General features: G+C 38.5%; 1 protein-coding gene across 6 annotated transcripts in view; it reads right to left on the reverse strand.

The window, feature by feature from the left end:
- RALGPS2 (Ral GEF with PH domain and SH3 binding motif 2) overlaps positions 1–16,934 on the reverse strand; it is a 112,498-nt gene that overhangs the window by 64,261 nt on the left and 31,303 nt on the right. For all 6 annotated transcript variants that reach the window (XM_051806384.1, XM_051806366.1, XM_051806375.1 and 3 more), the window contains exons 4-8: positions 15,525–15,575; positions 11,486–11,569; positions 6,073–6,162; positions 2,842–2,934; positions 11–137 (exon numbers count right to left, since the gene is read on the reverse strand). In XM_051806384.1, the coding sequence (XP_051662344.1) occupies positions 11–137; positions 2,842–2,934; positions 6,073–6,162; positions 11,486–11,569; positions 15,525–15,575 (445 nt within the window). The remainder of the gene's footprint in view (positions 1–10; positions 138–2,841; positions 2,935–6,072; positions 6,163–11,485; positions 11,570–15,524; positions 15,576–16,934) is intronic.

Consider the following 16,934-nt stretch of genomic DNA (forward strand, 5'->3'; position numbering starts at 1 on the left):
TCCAACTTACCTAAATAGGGAATACAAGGAGTCATCTTCAAGCTGCTGATATAGTCTCTAAGCCTTTTGTAATTATCTTCTTTACTCATAACATACTCCAACTTGTCAAAGGTGGCTTTATCCTTCCGGCTCAGTAACTTGGGAAAGAAAGAAGAAGGGAAAACCAGGTAAACTTAAATTTGATCATTAGGATTTCTCTTTTATCCTTATAAGCACACATTTCCACTTGCCCACTGTTGTTCTTATTGGCTTGGGGTTTTTTTTAATACAGCTGCCTCAAAATTACAGCATTTACTCCATAAGGATGAGCAGGCTCTTTGGATCATCTCGTGACATGCTGACCCTGTGTGGCTTCCCCTTGAGCTCACAGGGCAACTCCCATCATGCCTCCACTTCCTGCATTAAGGGACAAGAGCACAGAGAAGCCAAGCACATTAAAGGTGTTTTCTGTGAGGGCAAGGAAGGACTGAGTTCTTAGTTCTTCAGTTTTGGAGCTGCTTCTTTTTTAAATAATTTTTCTTCCTCTGTCTCTTGGGCTCAAAGGATGCAAAGAACACCAAAGAGAAGTACACGTGCAGAGACAATAAAAGCTAAGGCTGACAGTTTATAGCAGCAGGAAAGGACTTAGAGCCTTCTAAATTGCTTTTTGCTTTCTAGTTATAGTGTGCCAACCCTGAGCACAACCTTTTTGAAATGCAAGAAAGGAGTGATGAGGTTTCAGAGTGGGACAGGACTCACCTCCCTTCAGATTTTAATGATTATTTGCTTACATTGCCCAAATCCTCGCTGGTCATTTACAATTCCTTTACATTAATTGGAGAGAAGTTGAATATTCTATTCTGTGACCTTTCTGGCAAGGTTCACAACTCTTTTCCCGTTTGGAATAGGGCAAATCACACTAAAAGCAGCATTTTTTATTCTAGAGTTGAGAGTGTGTGCAGGCAACAGGCGAGACAAATTTCAGGCAAATTCAGACATACCGTCAGAAGACATGAATTTCATCTTTTTTAGGAACATTAGATTACCAAGCAAATATTTAATGGCTCCTTTCTACTCTGGATTCCAACCATATTAGGTGGCCTTTTTTTTTATTATTTTTCAGGGGATGAATATACTTGGATTTATTTTCCTGACTACATAAGTCGAGTTGATTGAGGGTTGCTACAAACCATCTCAGAAATGCAGAAGAAATCCCTCCTTGTTGAAGGTTTTGGAGAGTTACTGTATGACTTACTCAAATGACTTGGTGACTCCAATAAGGGCTTGAAGTGCCTTTTCTTGCTTTTAATACACAGAAAGCCAAAGGCTTAGAATTACTTCTAGAATTTATAAACTGAACCTCCAGGGCAAGGACAACTACGGCAGTTTGCTGGGAGCTCTCCTGCAACTTCAATTTGCAAAGGTTTATGTAAGATGAGGAAAAGCAAGTGCTTGGGGTTATGTGAGAAATCAAACACCTGCAGAAACGTGGGAGAAGTTACCTGGCATTTCAGAGGCTGGAAGAGGGGCAAACTTTAAACACTGATACATGTGTCAACAGCAAACAAATAATCCTCCTAAGTGCAAACACGTGCATAACCAAGCAGGAAAAGAAACTGGGGACTCCCAGTTCTGAATGGTATCATCATGGTAATAACTAATATAGCTGTTACTGATTTATAGTTATAGTTACATTTATTTAGAGTCATGTGCAAAAAGAGATTTAACAATCAATTTGGCATCACAGTAAAACTGTCCTTGACACAACAACATCAGAGAAACAGAAGTTCTCCTCGAGATCATTTTGAAGTGTTAATTTCATTAACATTTCCTTGGAGAGATTTTTGGTATGCAGAAGCAATGCCTTAACCTAACTTTGCATTTGGAAAATATGCCCAGAATTCCAGATGAGTATCTCAGCAGGAGTGAATTATATTCGGTTTTGGTAACGTTTATCAACTGAACAACATTATGATGCAGTTATCAAAGAAACACTTTTTGTAACATCCAAGGACGCACTGACATGTCTTCTGTGGAAATTTTCACCTCTTTTTAATGATCTATTTATATATATTCCCTTGCACAGGAGTATTTCAGTCACCTGAATGTTTCTGTCACACTTCATGTCACAGCTCATCTGAAACAGCTGGAAAACTACACAATGTATGGCTGATTCAAGGATTATTTTCTAAGCTCTGAGGCATCAATGAGCAAAAGTAATTCCTGATATTCTTCTTATCAAGGATACTATATAAAAATTATATTAATGCCAGTCAAAAAAACAGATGTCAAATGAACATGGTTCCAAAGAACACTGTTCTTTCACAACCGTGCAAATGCAGAACTACAAATATACTGTCTAATGCAGTTATAACTATGAAAATAATTCTGAAAACTCTGAGGAAAAGTGATAGATTTAGTTATCAGTCAGAGAAACAACAAATCTCTTTATGGCAACTGAATCAAGAGTTTCTGAACATCTGCTCTCCATAGCAAAAGAAAAATTCCAACAGCATAAACCCCTTAACGATTAAAATATGACCCACTTTGGCATTCAGAATTTTCCAGCAACTAAATACAAAATAGCTTCTGGTCAAATTAGAAGCCTCTGCATTTAGCAGAATCTGCAGGGAACTATTTTTCAAAGGAAAATATTTCTATGCCTGAATGGAAAAAAAATATTCAAGAGGAAACCATAGACTTCAGGGGAACTAGGAGCAGTAGAATAAAATTAAAACTATCTGTAATAATTACTGCATCCTTTGAAAACAGTCTGTTGTATTTTCCTACAAATAAATTAAGGATGTTTTATTTTCCTATGAATAAATCAACCCCCCTCTGCTGTGCTGCTGCTCCACTCACCGCCCACGTCTTGGTCAGCCTGAAGATCGGAGCACTCTGCAGGCCTGACACCACTGCCATGAGTGCATGGAGATTATTCAGCTCATACAGTTTCTGAGGACAAAAAATACATACATAACGACAATAAACAACGTTCCAAGTGCTGTCAATAATGACTGCAGAATAAACAATATGAAAACGAGGAAATCTTGCAAGTTCTAAAATGAAGAGTTACAGGGAACTGCTGTGCATCCAGACCACTTTTATGGAACCTCCTAATTTTTCATTACTGTGTCTACATGGTTTTGAATTAGACTGTACTACCTATTTCATAGCCCAGAGAGAACCCTTAAAAATACCTATATAGACCTACATCTTGAGTAATACATTAGAAGTGCCAGAAATTTTCTGACATTCAAGCCCAACAGATTCCTTTCATAGCATTCGACAGTATTTTAGAACCTAATGTGCCAGAAAGGATAACCCAGTGGTGAATGATGTAATCATGGCAGTACTTAAAGTTTATGCAGCTACCAAGGCTCCACCCAAAAAATAGTGTTGCAGGATGAAATCAAGGTAAATTTCCAAAGCCACATACCTGGAGTACTCCTCTCACTGAAGGATAATTTGGGGGTATGACAACTAACCAGTAGAAAGCAACAACCTGATCAAAACTGAGCAGAGAAGCCATCAGGGTAAAGGAATTTGCTTTAAAACTCTCTACACAACACTGTTGTTAAGTGCTTTTTCTTACATATTTGGAATTTCCCTCCCTTTCCTTTTTCCTTTCCCTCTGTCTCCAAAACCATCAATCCTGTCACAAAAGCTTAAAAATGGTCTGGAAGAAAATGTTGTTACCTCTTCTGCAATATCAATTGTTCTGACAGATATGAGCACCCAAATATCCAAACTACATTCAGGTATTTTTGGTGGAGTGCACACAAATTGAGGTTTTACCCCTAACAAAGAGACTCTGATATAGAGAAATGGATACTCAACCACTGTACTGCAAATCCTGCTGAAGACATTTGGAGCACTCACCAAGGTAGGTCAGTATTCCAGACAGATAAAATAAGGAACCCTTCCTATTCACAAAATGGTGGAAGTCTTTTTTCCTGCTTGAAACTTAGCTTACCAAAGTTTTCCTGCTTAGGAGGCCTTTCACGAGGTAACAGGACAAAACCAGCTGGACTAACATGATAATAAATGCTGAATATCAGAGGAGACCTTCTGTTTGGAAGGATGAAAGCGATACCGCAAGGATGGTTTTCTGGATAACAGTTTTGGAGCAGGGCAAATGATTTCCTCTTACAGCTTCTACAGAACAAAGGACTCATGGGCATGACTCAGGAATGCCACTTTTAATGGCACCCTAAGAGCAATTCCAGTCTGGGTGCTCAGCACCCCACAATTCTACTGACAGTGGAAGTCTGCCCATGCCAGTGCTTCCCTCTACTCATCCTCCTTTGGGAGGATTCTTTGGTAACCACGTGTAAAGGGCAAAATCACTCTTTTGTGGGGCAAGGTGGAAGGGGGTGGATATTTGTCCTATACCATAGTCCTGCTATTCTTCCAAGTAGTCCTGCTGGAGTTTGTCCCTCCACTTACACAATAACCCTTCTTACTCCCACACAGATCCCCAAACAAGGTAAAAGTCCTTTCTCCTCAAGGACAGTGTAGCTGATTAAAACGAAAGAAAAGGGCTTTCCCAGCTGCTGCCAGCATTGAAACAGAAGTCATCACCTGCCAGGATAGTCTGGGAACTCTGGGGGAATGTAACTATTAGGTTATTAGTTCATGCATAAAGCAGTATGGATGAGACACCACTAAAGGACTGCGAGCTCTACAATAGATGTCAGCACAAAGAATTCACTGTGGAGTGGATTCACAGCTTCTCTGAAGAAAAGTTCATTAGTGTGACCTCTGGCACCAAGCTGCTTTGATAGCAGCTTTGGGGTACACAGGAAATCCTTCCAACAGCACTAACTGCAGGAACTTCACCTCAGCAGCTCTACGTGAACCAAGCTAAGATAACAAGTAAGTTAAAAAGTGTCTTATTTTTTTTTTATTGTGTTTTTTACAGCTCCCAGGTAAGCCAAGGTCAATGATCTAATTGTTAGAGCATGTAACTGTCTCCAGAGCAGCAGCATTCCAGCAGACACTGCTGTCTGTAACCCACAGGGAGGTCAGGCACCTTCAGGGGCTCTGCCCAAAGCTGAGCCTACAACACCCAGCCCAGGCCAGTTCCACCCCAGTACAAACCAAAGTTGAGCCCATCTGGCTTCCCAGATCTGTTCTGCACCATGACCACACAGGGGAGCCTCTCCCTCCTATGGATCACAAGGCAAAATTTGGATATGTTTGTATTTCAAATGAAACAAACAAACAAACAAACAAGAACTGATTTTTAAAAATACATGAGATGAAGCTACATTAACTCACCAGATATCAAAGGATACCTAAGAGAGATCATTCAGAGTTTATGACCACAGCATCATTACTGAGCAAAGCCTGTAGAATCTTACAAAATCAGCTTGCTTTGCCAAAATTTATAGTCAAATGCTACAGAAGTAAAATATTATTTCATTAAAAACAAGACAAGGAACCCATTTGAATATAAAATTATTGCCATAAAGTTGTCCATGTTTTGTGACAGGTAACCCAAGGCAGCCACAGCACTCAGTTGTAGTTACAGGTATCCACTATCTGACAGCAAACACCTGAAAAACATCCCCCTCTTCTCATTACAGTGAAGAAGTTTCACTCTGCTTTGAAGGGCCAGGACTCTGGTTCACCTACACATCACTCAAGGTTTGCTGACCCTTTTCTTAGGAGTGTCAGTCCAAAAGGCTTTAGGAAACACTGAGAGCTCCAAAATGTTTTTGGAATTCAAGTGTATTTTTGAAACCATATTTATTAACTTGTTATTATTCATGACACAATTGGAATAAGAGATAAAAAATCCTTTCCTTCCAATGGTAAAGGCAAACAAACCATTTCTGTTCTGACTGATGCTATTTGAACTGATTCTACACACAGCATTTTGGTTTAACCAATCTAAAAATCACATCAGGTAAATTATACTCTTTTATAAATAATATATGAAATAAAGCATCTTTGCATTACCTTAATTAAACTAAATCAGGTTTCAGAGAAATATTTCCCCACGTGTATTTTTGAACTGACCAACTTAGTTATAAAACCTTTGATTGTGGTGAATCCCACACACCCCTTCCCAACCCAAATTCTTACCTTTGCAGTTTTAATGTAGTGGCTCAAAACCTCAGCTCGTATTTTCAAAGTCTGTGCATGCAGAATCTCTCTAACAACCCAGAAGCTTACCTAGAAGGTAGAAAAATTCCCTTTTAGACAATACAGAGTTTCAGCATAACACTTTGAATAGTTTTATTTATTTTTATAGAAGTACAGTCTATGCAAACAGCCTTGATTTCAGGCTGAGCTCGAGGGGGAGATCTCACAGACACAAACCAAATGGCAAGACACTCAAACTTCAAACAATGCCCTCCCAGAAAAACAAAATCATGAAGAAATTTTATTAGAAGTCTACAAATTGAAGGAATACAAACACTAAAACTGAGTTATATTCGTTGGTTTTGCTCTTCCACAACTTCAAAGCTGCACTACCCAACTCTCAGATGAGTTGAACACCTACAGCTACAGTTCACTGACATTTCCAACACCTCCAAAAAAAATTAATCCTGAACAAAACTGGAACACAAGGTAGAAAGTCCCTGCTAGAACCTGGTTTATAGTTTGTACTCTTATTTCTGGCTACACCAATCACCTGCCAATTGACAGCACGGTACCATACTCCTGGGTAAGTTTTACAGGATTAACTTCACTGTGGTGTAAAATCACTGCTATATCCAGTGTGGTATAAAGGACAGTTGCTGATTTCATTTACTTGAATGACTCAGAAAACCTATGTTTTAAAAGTGTTTTGTTAACATGTCTAAATTCTAATATTTTCTCTTCTCTGCTCCTCCCCCTCGCCCACCCTCTGCCCCCACAAGGAATGATAAAAAATAAACACCTTCATAACTGTAATAAAGCAGCAGCAAAGAATTAGCCAAGAGGAACAAACACTGCAGCTTTTATTCATGTATTCACTACAAGTTAGGAAAAACTGAATTATCAAGATACAGCATGACTGGTATTTACAAAACTACCGGAAATGGTGTAGGAAGAAATGTACCTTCTCATACCCAAACAAATTTCAACCTGTCACGTTGCTTTGATTTTTAAGTGATGCTAAAGAGCTTCTTGTAAACTAACATTGTGTGTGTGTTCAGGTTCCTGCCCAAAACTTCAATTAAAAAAATGAAATATCCTCTTTCACTTTGTCCAGTTATGACAGTCTTAACAGAGAACAGCATGAGAAGATCCACACCCCCAAAAGGATTACATTTGCAGTGAAGTTACAGTGATCTGATGACAACTGGGATGTCAAAACACAACAGCTCTTTGGAACTGAAAAATGAAAGAATGACAAGAAAACCCACAAAAAAATCCCCACAAACATCTTGCATGACAAACACTTTCCTTTGGTCTGTCTGTCTAAGGCTGTATTAACCAGGAAAGAATTCACCATGGAGCTCAGGTTTCTGTTTCCTTTCTTTTTTCTTCATTTTCTTTCCATTCCTTTTTTTTTTTTTTTTTAAGTAAACTATCTCCAGATAAACTGTGTTGTCCTCACAAACAAAAAATGGTTCCCCATAAAATACAGAAGTACTGAATACATTAAATATTTGACAGTACTTCAAAATTCTGTCAAAAAAAAGAGTTTAACCTCAGTTTGATGCTCTGCTGTAGCTACACAGCTTGAGAAAAAGAACTTTTTTCCCCTTGGCTGACCAACGAGTTTCTAAGGAGATGCTTTCCCTTTGAAGATCAAAGGAATTTAAATTTTTAACATAGATTTTTGTATCATAAAGAATCAGGGAAACACAACACATGCCTTAAAAGCCCAAATCTCTTTGATTTCAGGTTAACAGTGTGTCTGTGTAACAGGAGAATGCTTTGACAGCCCAGACTGTCAAATACTTGCTCAAAACACTGGAAATGCTCAAGCATTTTCATGAGGATGAAAAAACCAGTTTATTCTGTTGGTCCTGACTTCTGTGAGAGTTCACTGGCATCCCAGTGACTGTGCCACACAGTGCCCTTGTTTATCCAAGGAAGCCTGGTTTCCATCCCAACCCCAGCCACGCCTATCCCAACACTTCCAAGCTCTTGCAGGAAGAAACAAACCCAAACCAGAAGAAAATGCAGAACTTCCTTGGAAGCTCAGAGCCAGCCAGTCCCTTCAGAGGCAGAATAAGCAGGAGATACAGAATTCATCACACTTCATCACTTCCATTGCAACCACTTTCACTTTGCTTTGATGTGTTTTTACTGACACAGACACTGGTTTTTGGCTGGTCTTGTCTATTAACTGGCATCTTTAGACAGCCCCATAATCTAATGTATTCCAAGTATTGAAAAAGAAATCATTTAAACAGACCCTTTCATTAATTCTTCATGTAAATCATAAGTATTTGTTCCATATATTGTGGTTATCTTGCTTCAAATCCTCTCTCACTGCATTTGAATGTTACTCTACCAATATCAATCAGCTGGATGACTCATTGCCTTTGATACCAGTTCAAACCAGCATTTAAACCCTTGCTATATAATTGTACATTTATATTCTTCCCTATTAAGGTCAACCTAGAAAAACAGGCTTAACTTTAGAACATATCTGCTCTTAAATCACATCTTGAGCTTTTTAAATTATCCCATGTTTGCCTTATCTGAAATACTAATTTTGTTATACTGGGGCTTTGAAGTTCATAGTCGTTGCTTCCAAAGCTAGTTATGCTTTCTGTGCTAATTAGAAGATAGGCAAAATTGAGAACCTCTCTTTAATAGTTTCTCAGTGTCTTTTCAAAGTATCTTCCATGCACACTAAACCTCTTGACCATTCCATTTCTTAATTTCTGATAACCCCAGTCAAATCCACTGCAATCCAGCAACACTACGATATTCAAGACAAACTTCTCCTAAACATAACGTTTGCATTTGGGTTAAAAAAAAAAAAAGACACAAAAACCCCAAAACCAAACCCCCCCAAACCAGAGTCAGTAAAACACAAAATCTGCCTTTTGCAAGTGGGATCTTTTGCTTTAAAACTGGTCCAGTGTTTTGAATCTAGTTGACTAATTTCTCTGGTATTTTGAGCTCTGTGGCAGCACAGTAACATTCCCACTCAAATAAAAACCTCAAGAAGGAGGTTTTCAATAGAGATGATCTGACAACCAAGAGAACAACAGTGACCTTGACATAAACAGCTACCTTGGATAAACTGTGTTTGTTTAAAACATATGATAAATGCTTATTTTCAAAAGGTAGAACAATGATCTAGGCAGTAAACTTGGCAATTGTGCCCTCTGACAGATTTACCAGTAACAGCAGCAGTGTGCAAGCACACAACTCACTTTCAGAAGGAAGCAGAAAAAGGCAGAAATCGGAGTTTTAAAAAAAAAAAGAAATTATTTATAAACAATACTCATTAGTAAATGTGTAGCTCTATGGAGTACCACCACCTACCAATGCATTCACTGACAGTAAGAGAGTCCTGGTATGGAACAATTCAATTGATTTCTCTTCCCTGAACTGGATCTGTTTTTACAGGCACCACATGTAATTATCACATAACTCATGCTGGAAATACCTGACTGCATCCTCAGTGGACTGCAATCACCTACACAGAACCACTGCTGCTTCCAAAATGCTACCAGCAGATCAATCTGCTGTGAAGAAGCTGTTAGTGATTTAATATTCTCTTTACTCAAAAAGTGAGAGCTGTTCATGGTTTTCTTTTGGCAGGTTGGGGGGGGGGAGAAGAGACAGATGCATAATGCATAATTTAAACCCTGGGAAATTTCAAAGGTTAACAGAAGTTTGAGGAAATGTGTTCCTGCCTGAGAAGGCCAAAGGTTGCAGTGATTTTCCTGATTCCTTATTTTAGGACTAAGGTTTAGAACCCCCCAAGTAAGTGGAGTTGAAACAATCCTTGTCCCTGTCTACTCCTACTATACACAAATAAGACTCCTCAAGGCATTCCTTGATGCCAGAAGTGGAAATCCTTATTCCCATGGTAAGTTTTCCCCTCCTCCCTTCTGGCTGCTGAGCACATTTTACCAATTCTTTGGTACGTATAAAGTACCCTAAATAATAACAAATGAGAAGTGGGGTCCTGCCTAACATGGTCTTTACTACAAAAACAGCCCAGAATATTCAGCAGAATGAACATTTCTTGGAAGAGACAACTTCCATGAATAACCAAGACAGCAAATAGTGGAATCAGTGCTGTATCAATGAAATTAATATCATAAGTATTAATGTTTTTACACCTATACACTTGAACAGGAGCAACTTGAAAAGCTATATTAAGAAAATGTCAACTAAATGCAAGAAAATCGCCACCACAAAAAAAAACCAAAACCACGAACAGAAAACCCCCAAATCCTCAATCAAACCCCCCCAGGATCTCATCAGATGATGTGGTCACAAGAAGTCTGCAGTGTAACATTTTCTCTTTGGTCAAGTGGAAAATCAGGTCCAAAACCCACACCCAGACAAGGATTGCAGTCATCAGAAGGTTAAGACATACTCTCTGTGGTTTTGATGAGAAGAAATAGGATTTGGTCATTCCTGAATGTGAGCAATCATGAAAAGTGAAAAAATACACAAGAATTGATAGGGGGAAAAAAAAACAACCTGAAAAGGTTAGTTTGGTCTGAGTTTCAGATGAATAACCAAGATGTCTGTAAGTCTGAGACTGGGTACAGAGGTTAGATCTGGAAGAGAGTTTGTAAGTTTGAGACACTATTAAACATTTACAAGAGGAGAGACGAGAGGAATAGAATTACTTCATCTGCAAGAGAAAATACAGCATTACTTAAAAAGTATTACAGTTTTGAAACTTAGTTGGCCAACTACATAGTTGAAGTCCTACAGCTTTAATTGTGGAGAAAGTTAAAAATTCTGTTCTTCTTTTAAGGGCTGATTTTATGCAGAGAAATTGTTAAGAAAGAAAATCATAAATCTCACACACACTACTTGAAAATCTTGAAAAAGTCCTGCCAAAATAATTACCTTGAAAAAAGTCTGCCAAATAGAGAGTTAAAGAGCAAATTTTGTACAGAAAAATTGTTCAGAGTTTTTAAAGTTTGACTAGAATCACCTTAAAAAGGTAACCATCCTGACAGCAGGCTTCTATTTCTGGGGACAAAAGCATCTATGTGAAGCAAAAGATACTAACACAGAAGGAAATTACATCTAATTACTACTCCAGAAATCCTGCGTGGCAAGCATTTAACCTGCAATTATGATTCTCTCTTTATATAAAGACAGCCAGCATTTATGGGGAAAATAGGTACTTTTCACCAATTACTGCTATTTAAAACAGAATCACAGCTATTTCTTCAGTACTGGCTTGGACTTTCTGTATATCCTTTAGATAAAGTGTCTGCTATAAGGAGTTCCTTAAGTTTTCAAGTAATCACCTGTGATCCAAAATAAAAGTGATGTGCCAGAACACTTAATCTCACAGACTTTTTAAAATGTGTACATCTAATAAGGCTGGAAAAAAATAACTCACATGATTGAATCTTCTGGTGAAAGCAACAGCATTTGGTGCAGAACTGTATTTCTCTTTTTTATTCCAGCCACAGCTTGCCAGTTCCTGGGAGAACAAGGATGAAAATTCACTTCAATTTAGTGCATAACAAATGTTCAGAGCCATGTAGAGACACAAATCTCTTCAGTTTCAAAACAACTTAACAGAGCAACAGTACATTGAAGTAATACAGTTACACTGGTTCTGATTCCTTTGGCAAATTGGTATTCCACAAGTGTAATTTCTGAATTGTTTTGAGTTACTGGACTTTTACAATTCATCTTTTGTTGAATTAGGCACTTTGATAATTCACCTCTTACTAGGAGATTCATTTTTTTACCACAGAAAATCCTGCTTCAAATGTGGATCTCAGATAGAGAGCAACACGTCCTTTTGTGTTTAATCACCTTCTGAGGAGACTTAAAAGTCTTCTGAAAAGATACACCTGCTTAACTCAATCTAAGATATGTCCCATTATTTTAATTTGGCATGTTAATAAGTGCCCCATTGCCCTGGCCCTGCACATCTGAAGGCTCACACAGTGTAGACATCACCTCACTAGCAAGACCTCTCTCCCCTGTACAGGCAGCTTTCTTTTCTCTTGTCTATAAACTACAATAAAAGTCATTTCCCTTTGCTGCCTGTCCAGTTTCCCAGCATTCCTGACTGACCCCTCTGCTCCAGGAGACACTTGTTAAGACCCTCTTGTCCCTTGCTAGAACCAGCTTGTCTAAATGCACTGCCCCTTGTCAAACACTCATTTCTCTGCTAAACAGACTGTGCTGCCTATTCCATTACTCTGTTTCAGGCATGGTTCTCAGCCTTCCTCTAGAATTCCACTTTTTCCACTACAAGTTTCAAACCTGAAGTGTTCACCAGAATTACTTCCTTAGTCTGCCAGTCAACTCGGGCACAGGAGCTACACACCACTACAACCACCAATTTCCTATTTTATGTGATACATTTAAAATGAAGGGAAAACCTGAAAGATTTAGGATCAAGAATAAAACCCTGAACTTCCTTCATAACTCATTTTGGTTTTTATTCCTTTTTGAATACATAGAAGATTTTATTTTCCTTAACAAAATACTATGGGAACACTTAAATTATGACCTGTATTACATGGCAGAAAGAGAGATTGTGTTTCTCACTGGAAGCTTTATATGGGTCAAAGTGAAAGTCTCCAAAAGAGGTGAGAGAAAGCAAGGATTAATAGCAGAACCATTCTACAACTTCAGAATTATCAGAGATTAAGAATATTCAATAAGTGAGGGTTTTTTTCACCGCCTGGCCTGGTGAAGCAGAAGGGATGAAGAGGTTAAAGACAGTAACCCAACTAAAGACTTTCAATGTGAGTACATATGGGCAAATAATTTTGGATGATGTACTAAAATATGTAAAATAAGTAATCAGATTTTCCAATAAAAGCAAACTGATGTGTTCTGCAAGGGGACATCTGGCCCTGGGTTAATGTTAACATAACTACCAGCAGCACAACTGAGCAAGGATGGGACTCCTTTTTGTTTCACAGTCACTGCTCTCTGGAAAGCCACAACCACTACAAGAAAGAGAGAATAAAAAACAACACAACACTTCTCACTCCCAGGGAACAGAGAAAAACCTTCTAATTGACTGGGGCAACTCCCTTTTTTTTTTTTTGTATCCCAAAAATTAAAATGCAAATTGGCTGCTTTCATACAAATAATTTATTTGCCACAGATAGAGGCAAAGCTACAGAAGTATATAACTGTGTGCCATGAGTATGTTCATTCATTTTGATGCTAAAAGTAACATTACTATATGTTGTTCTGGAAAGTGTTATTCAGCTTTGGTTTTTGTTAAGATAACCAAGATGAAGTTCTGATGTTGCTTTGAAAGAAAAGCGATCTATAATAATTAAAAAACATGGTTTCATACAATGAAGAAGATGCAACACAGTAACTTTAAAATATTAAAAGGCATTTAAAAAAATACTGCTCACACACTTTAAAGATGGTGAAAAGTCATCTCCAGCAATTTTAAAACTGAGCATCTTGGAGTACATCTTACAGAACCCTCATTTGGGAAAACTAAGGAACACACATTTAAAGGTTCAAATTCCCATTCAGATACCATTCTACAAAGTCTGGGAAGCAAAGGGAGATTCAGAGCCTGTATAATGTAGATTTGGTGGTGAATTAGAACAATCTGTCGTAAAACACCCTGCTTTTAAATCTCAGCACAGGGAGAAAAACGTTGTTCCTCATCTCCCACTGGGCATGCAGATGAGAGCTCTGAAATCTGATATCGGTGTCAGCAGGTCCTGTTTTGTTTTCTAATTTCAAATTCCACAATGCTTGAGTGCACATGTCAAGGGATGGGTAAAGATTTACAAGCTGAATCAAGACATGAGTATGGCACGGTCTGGTAGGAACTTGAAGGAAACTCAGAGACCCACAACACTCCATTAACCTGCTGTCAAGACACCTTTAGGCAAAGTAAGTCTTTCCATGGCTGATTTTCCCTTCTGCAAACCAGGAGAAAAGCAATTTAATTGTGTCCAGCTTCTTCTGACCTGAGAGCTGATCTTCACAGCCCCTTTCCTTAGGGGATTAACACCATTTAGAGACACATCAGACAACGGACCTCTGAGTAGCTGTGGGGGAGCACTGATGGACAGCTGGTACCTGCACCCTGCCGGAGCCTTCAGCTGCTTTTGTATCAACACCTGAGAAGAGTCAAAACAGCCACCCTTCCTCATGGATATTTTCCAGGGAAGACATCACATCAGTTTTTCTTATGCAACACATACAGATTTCTTATAAATAATTACTTTCTAGATATATTCACCCATGCTCCAGCAGTTTTTCTGGATACCCTTAGAGTGCTTTCAAATGGCAGAATATGTTTCTGCTGATCTTCTAATAGGATCTCTCTCTTTTTTTCAAGCTCTTTTCCAAAACTTTAAAGCATTTTTCAATTTTATCTGACTCTTTTAAATATTTTCCGCATATGTGTGTTTGTACTACTTTTCCTAATGTTAAGCACTGCTGTGATATAAGTTCAAACCAGATCAAATGGGAAGCTCTTTGAAAGATTAAACTCACCAAATAACCCACACAAATCCACAAGGGCTGGGAAATAGCTTGCTGAAATCATATAAAAGCTGAATCATGACAACATTTTCAAGTACACTTCAAACAGCAGCTTTCAAAAAAATTTGGAGGCACACAAATGATGAAATCAATAATCCCAACCAAGAGATTGAGCAGGTTTCTCCACTGGAAGCAAAGTATTGTTCAGTGTGACACAAGAGTGTCATGACAAAGCCTTCTACCAGTGACAGAGCTTGTGAGAGACTGAAGGTGGTTGATGACCTGAGAAAGGCTTCCACAGTATTGGCAAAATGGACAATAAACCGAAAAATAAACCCTCAAAAGTGCAAAGCAATGCCCACAGGAAAATGCTAATGGTACAGAAATAAGGAAAAAATTAATTAACATTTATTACAGTCACTGTGAAGATCCTGAAAACATCAGTTCAAGTTCAGCTGAAATCTGAAAGGAAAATGGCATTACAGAAAAACAAACCAGAGAGCACAAATCATTGATATATTATCCTGACAGACACACAAATCACACACATCTTGAATGTTAAAATGCCATTGCAACCATTTCTCTTTTTCCAAATAGGAAATGAACCAGTTACAGAAACACAGGACAGGATGAAGTATTAAACAGATAACAGTAGGTGAAACCCAAAACATTATGATCAGAATTATCAAATCAGGATGTTTTTCATTCAGAAACACTAAACCCCAGACGCTTCATCTCCAGCACTAACTGAATATTTAAATACCAATATTATTCCCAAAACAAACTATTAGTTCCAGATATTCTTGTGTTAAAAACCATCTGCCTCAGAGCTGTATTAACTGGGACAAAAATTAAGATTTAGAGACATACACTTTGCAATTCTGGAATTTGTATTCTGGCATAACTTCTTCATTTATGTTTTAAAACAAGGTCAATGAAATACTTACCTCTGGCTGAATTGCTTTAAATACAGGCACATCCATTAGTGTTATTTGACCCTGGAACAAAAATTTTAAAAATCATAAGTTAAGATCAAAATGAACCTTGCATTCCATTAGGGTGCTGTGCTGATTAAGAACTGCATTTGTTCTGTTTTCTTTTCTTATTTGGCTTTCCTTTGGTTGCTAATTTCAGAGGTTTCGCCTCCTACCTCAGGGCCATCCTGCAAAACCAGGGAATGAAGTGCTCCCAACTTTGCATAAACAATAAACAAATGATGAGACATTATCCTCGGGAGCATAACCCTGCAGTTACATATGCAAGTCAGAGCTTGAACTAGAAACAATATGGAAGAGGCTACCCCAGAAGACAAGGAACTGACTTCAGCTGCTCAGGGGCAGTTTCTCTTCAAACTCTGGATGTCAGTCTGGGTGCCACATGATTCCACCAGAACACCCCTAACATTTGTCAATCAATACTTGAACCACATTTGATTAACTAAGCAAAGTCATTGTTCAGTTGCTCAGCAACAGTTCAAATGAAACACAGCCATCTCTCTTGCAGCAGCTCAGGGCCAGTGAGCACATTTTCATTCTGGGATGTCTGGTTAGTTTTGAGAAGTGTCAAGTCAAAGACTGGGTTTTGCATTTTGAAACATATTCACAGAGCCTTATTTTAAGCTTATTTAATCCTGTACACTTTAGGATTTCCTTCTGACTCCATAGGCTGTCAGAAAAGACCATTTCTTTTCAAGAGTACATAGGCAGCCCAGAAATACCAGCACCACCAAAGTTAGATATCACAAATATCCTTTTAATGATGAATCCAGGGACCTTGTTCTGTTCCCTCAGCTGTCAGCTGCACAGCTTTATTCCCATTTCCTTGAAAACAGCAGCTCCCCATTTATACACTCCAAGGTACACACTGACAGGTTTGTGGCTCTCACAAATTGCCACTGCCACTGAATGACACTGTGGATGGCAGAACAGCTCCTCAGAGAAAGTCAACCCTGCAGGACAATTTTAACTGGGATGCTGCAGCTGAAAGCCAGCAAGTGCAAAGAGATGCACCTGCTCTAATGAGACTCTGCTCTAATGACCCAATCTGCACTTGGTAGCACATCTCCTTGACCTCTAAATCTATTTTTGGATAGGAATTCTGACAATAAGCATTAAAAAAAATTATACAGAACCATTTTCCGTAACCAACACACTGCACACAATCACCTGCTATTCTGCAGTACAACATCACAAAAGCAACGAGCCCTTTATGTGTTTTGGTTTTACCACACTTTCTTTCCTGGGCTCTGCTTTAGTTGGCTGCTCTTTTTTCCAAACAGGCAGCACTACAGGCTGGGGGAAGAGTGGCTGGAAAGCCACATTCTGGGAAGAGTTGACTCTTCCTTTTGATTTCCACAG

This window comes from Manacus candei, unplaced genomic scaffold (assembly GCF_025592945.1).
Source record: "Manacus candei isolate 608988 ecotype Guabito, Panama unplaced genomic scaffold, ASM2559294v1 h1tg000005l, whole genome shotgun sequence".
Classification (NCBI taxonomy): domain Eukaryota; kingdom Metazoa; phylum Chordata; class Aves; order Passeriformes; family Pipridae; genus Manacus; species Manacus candei.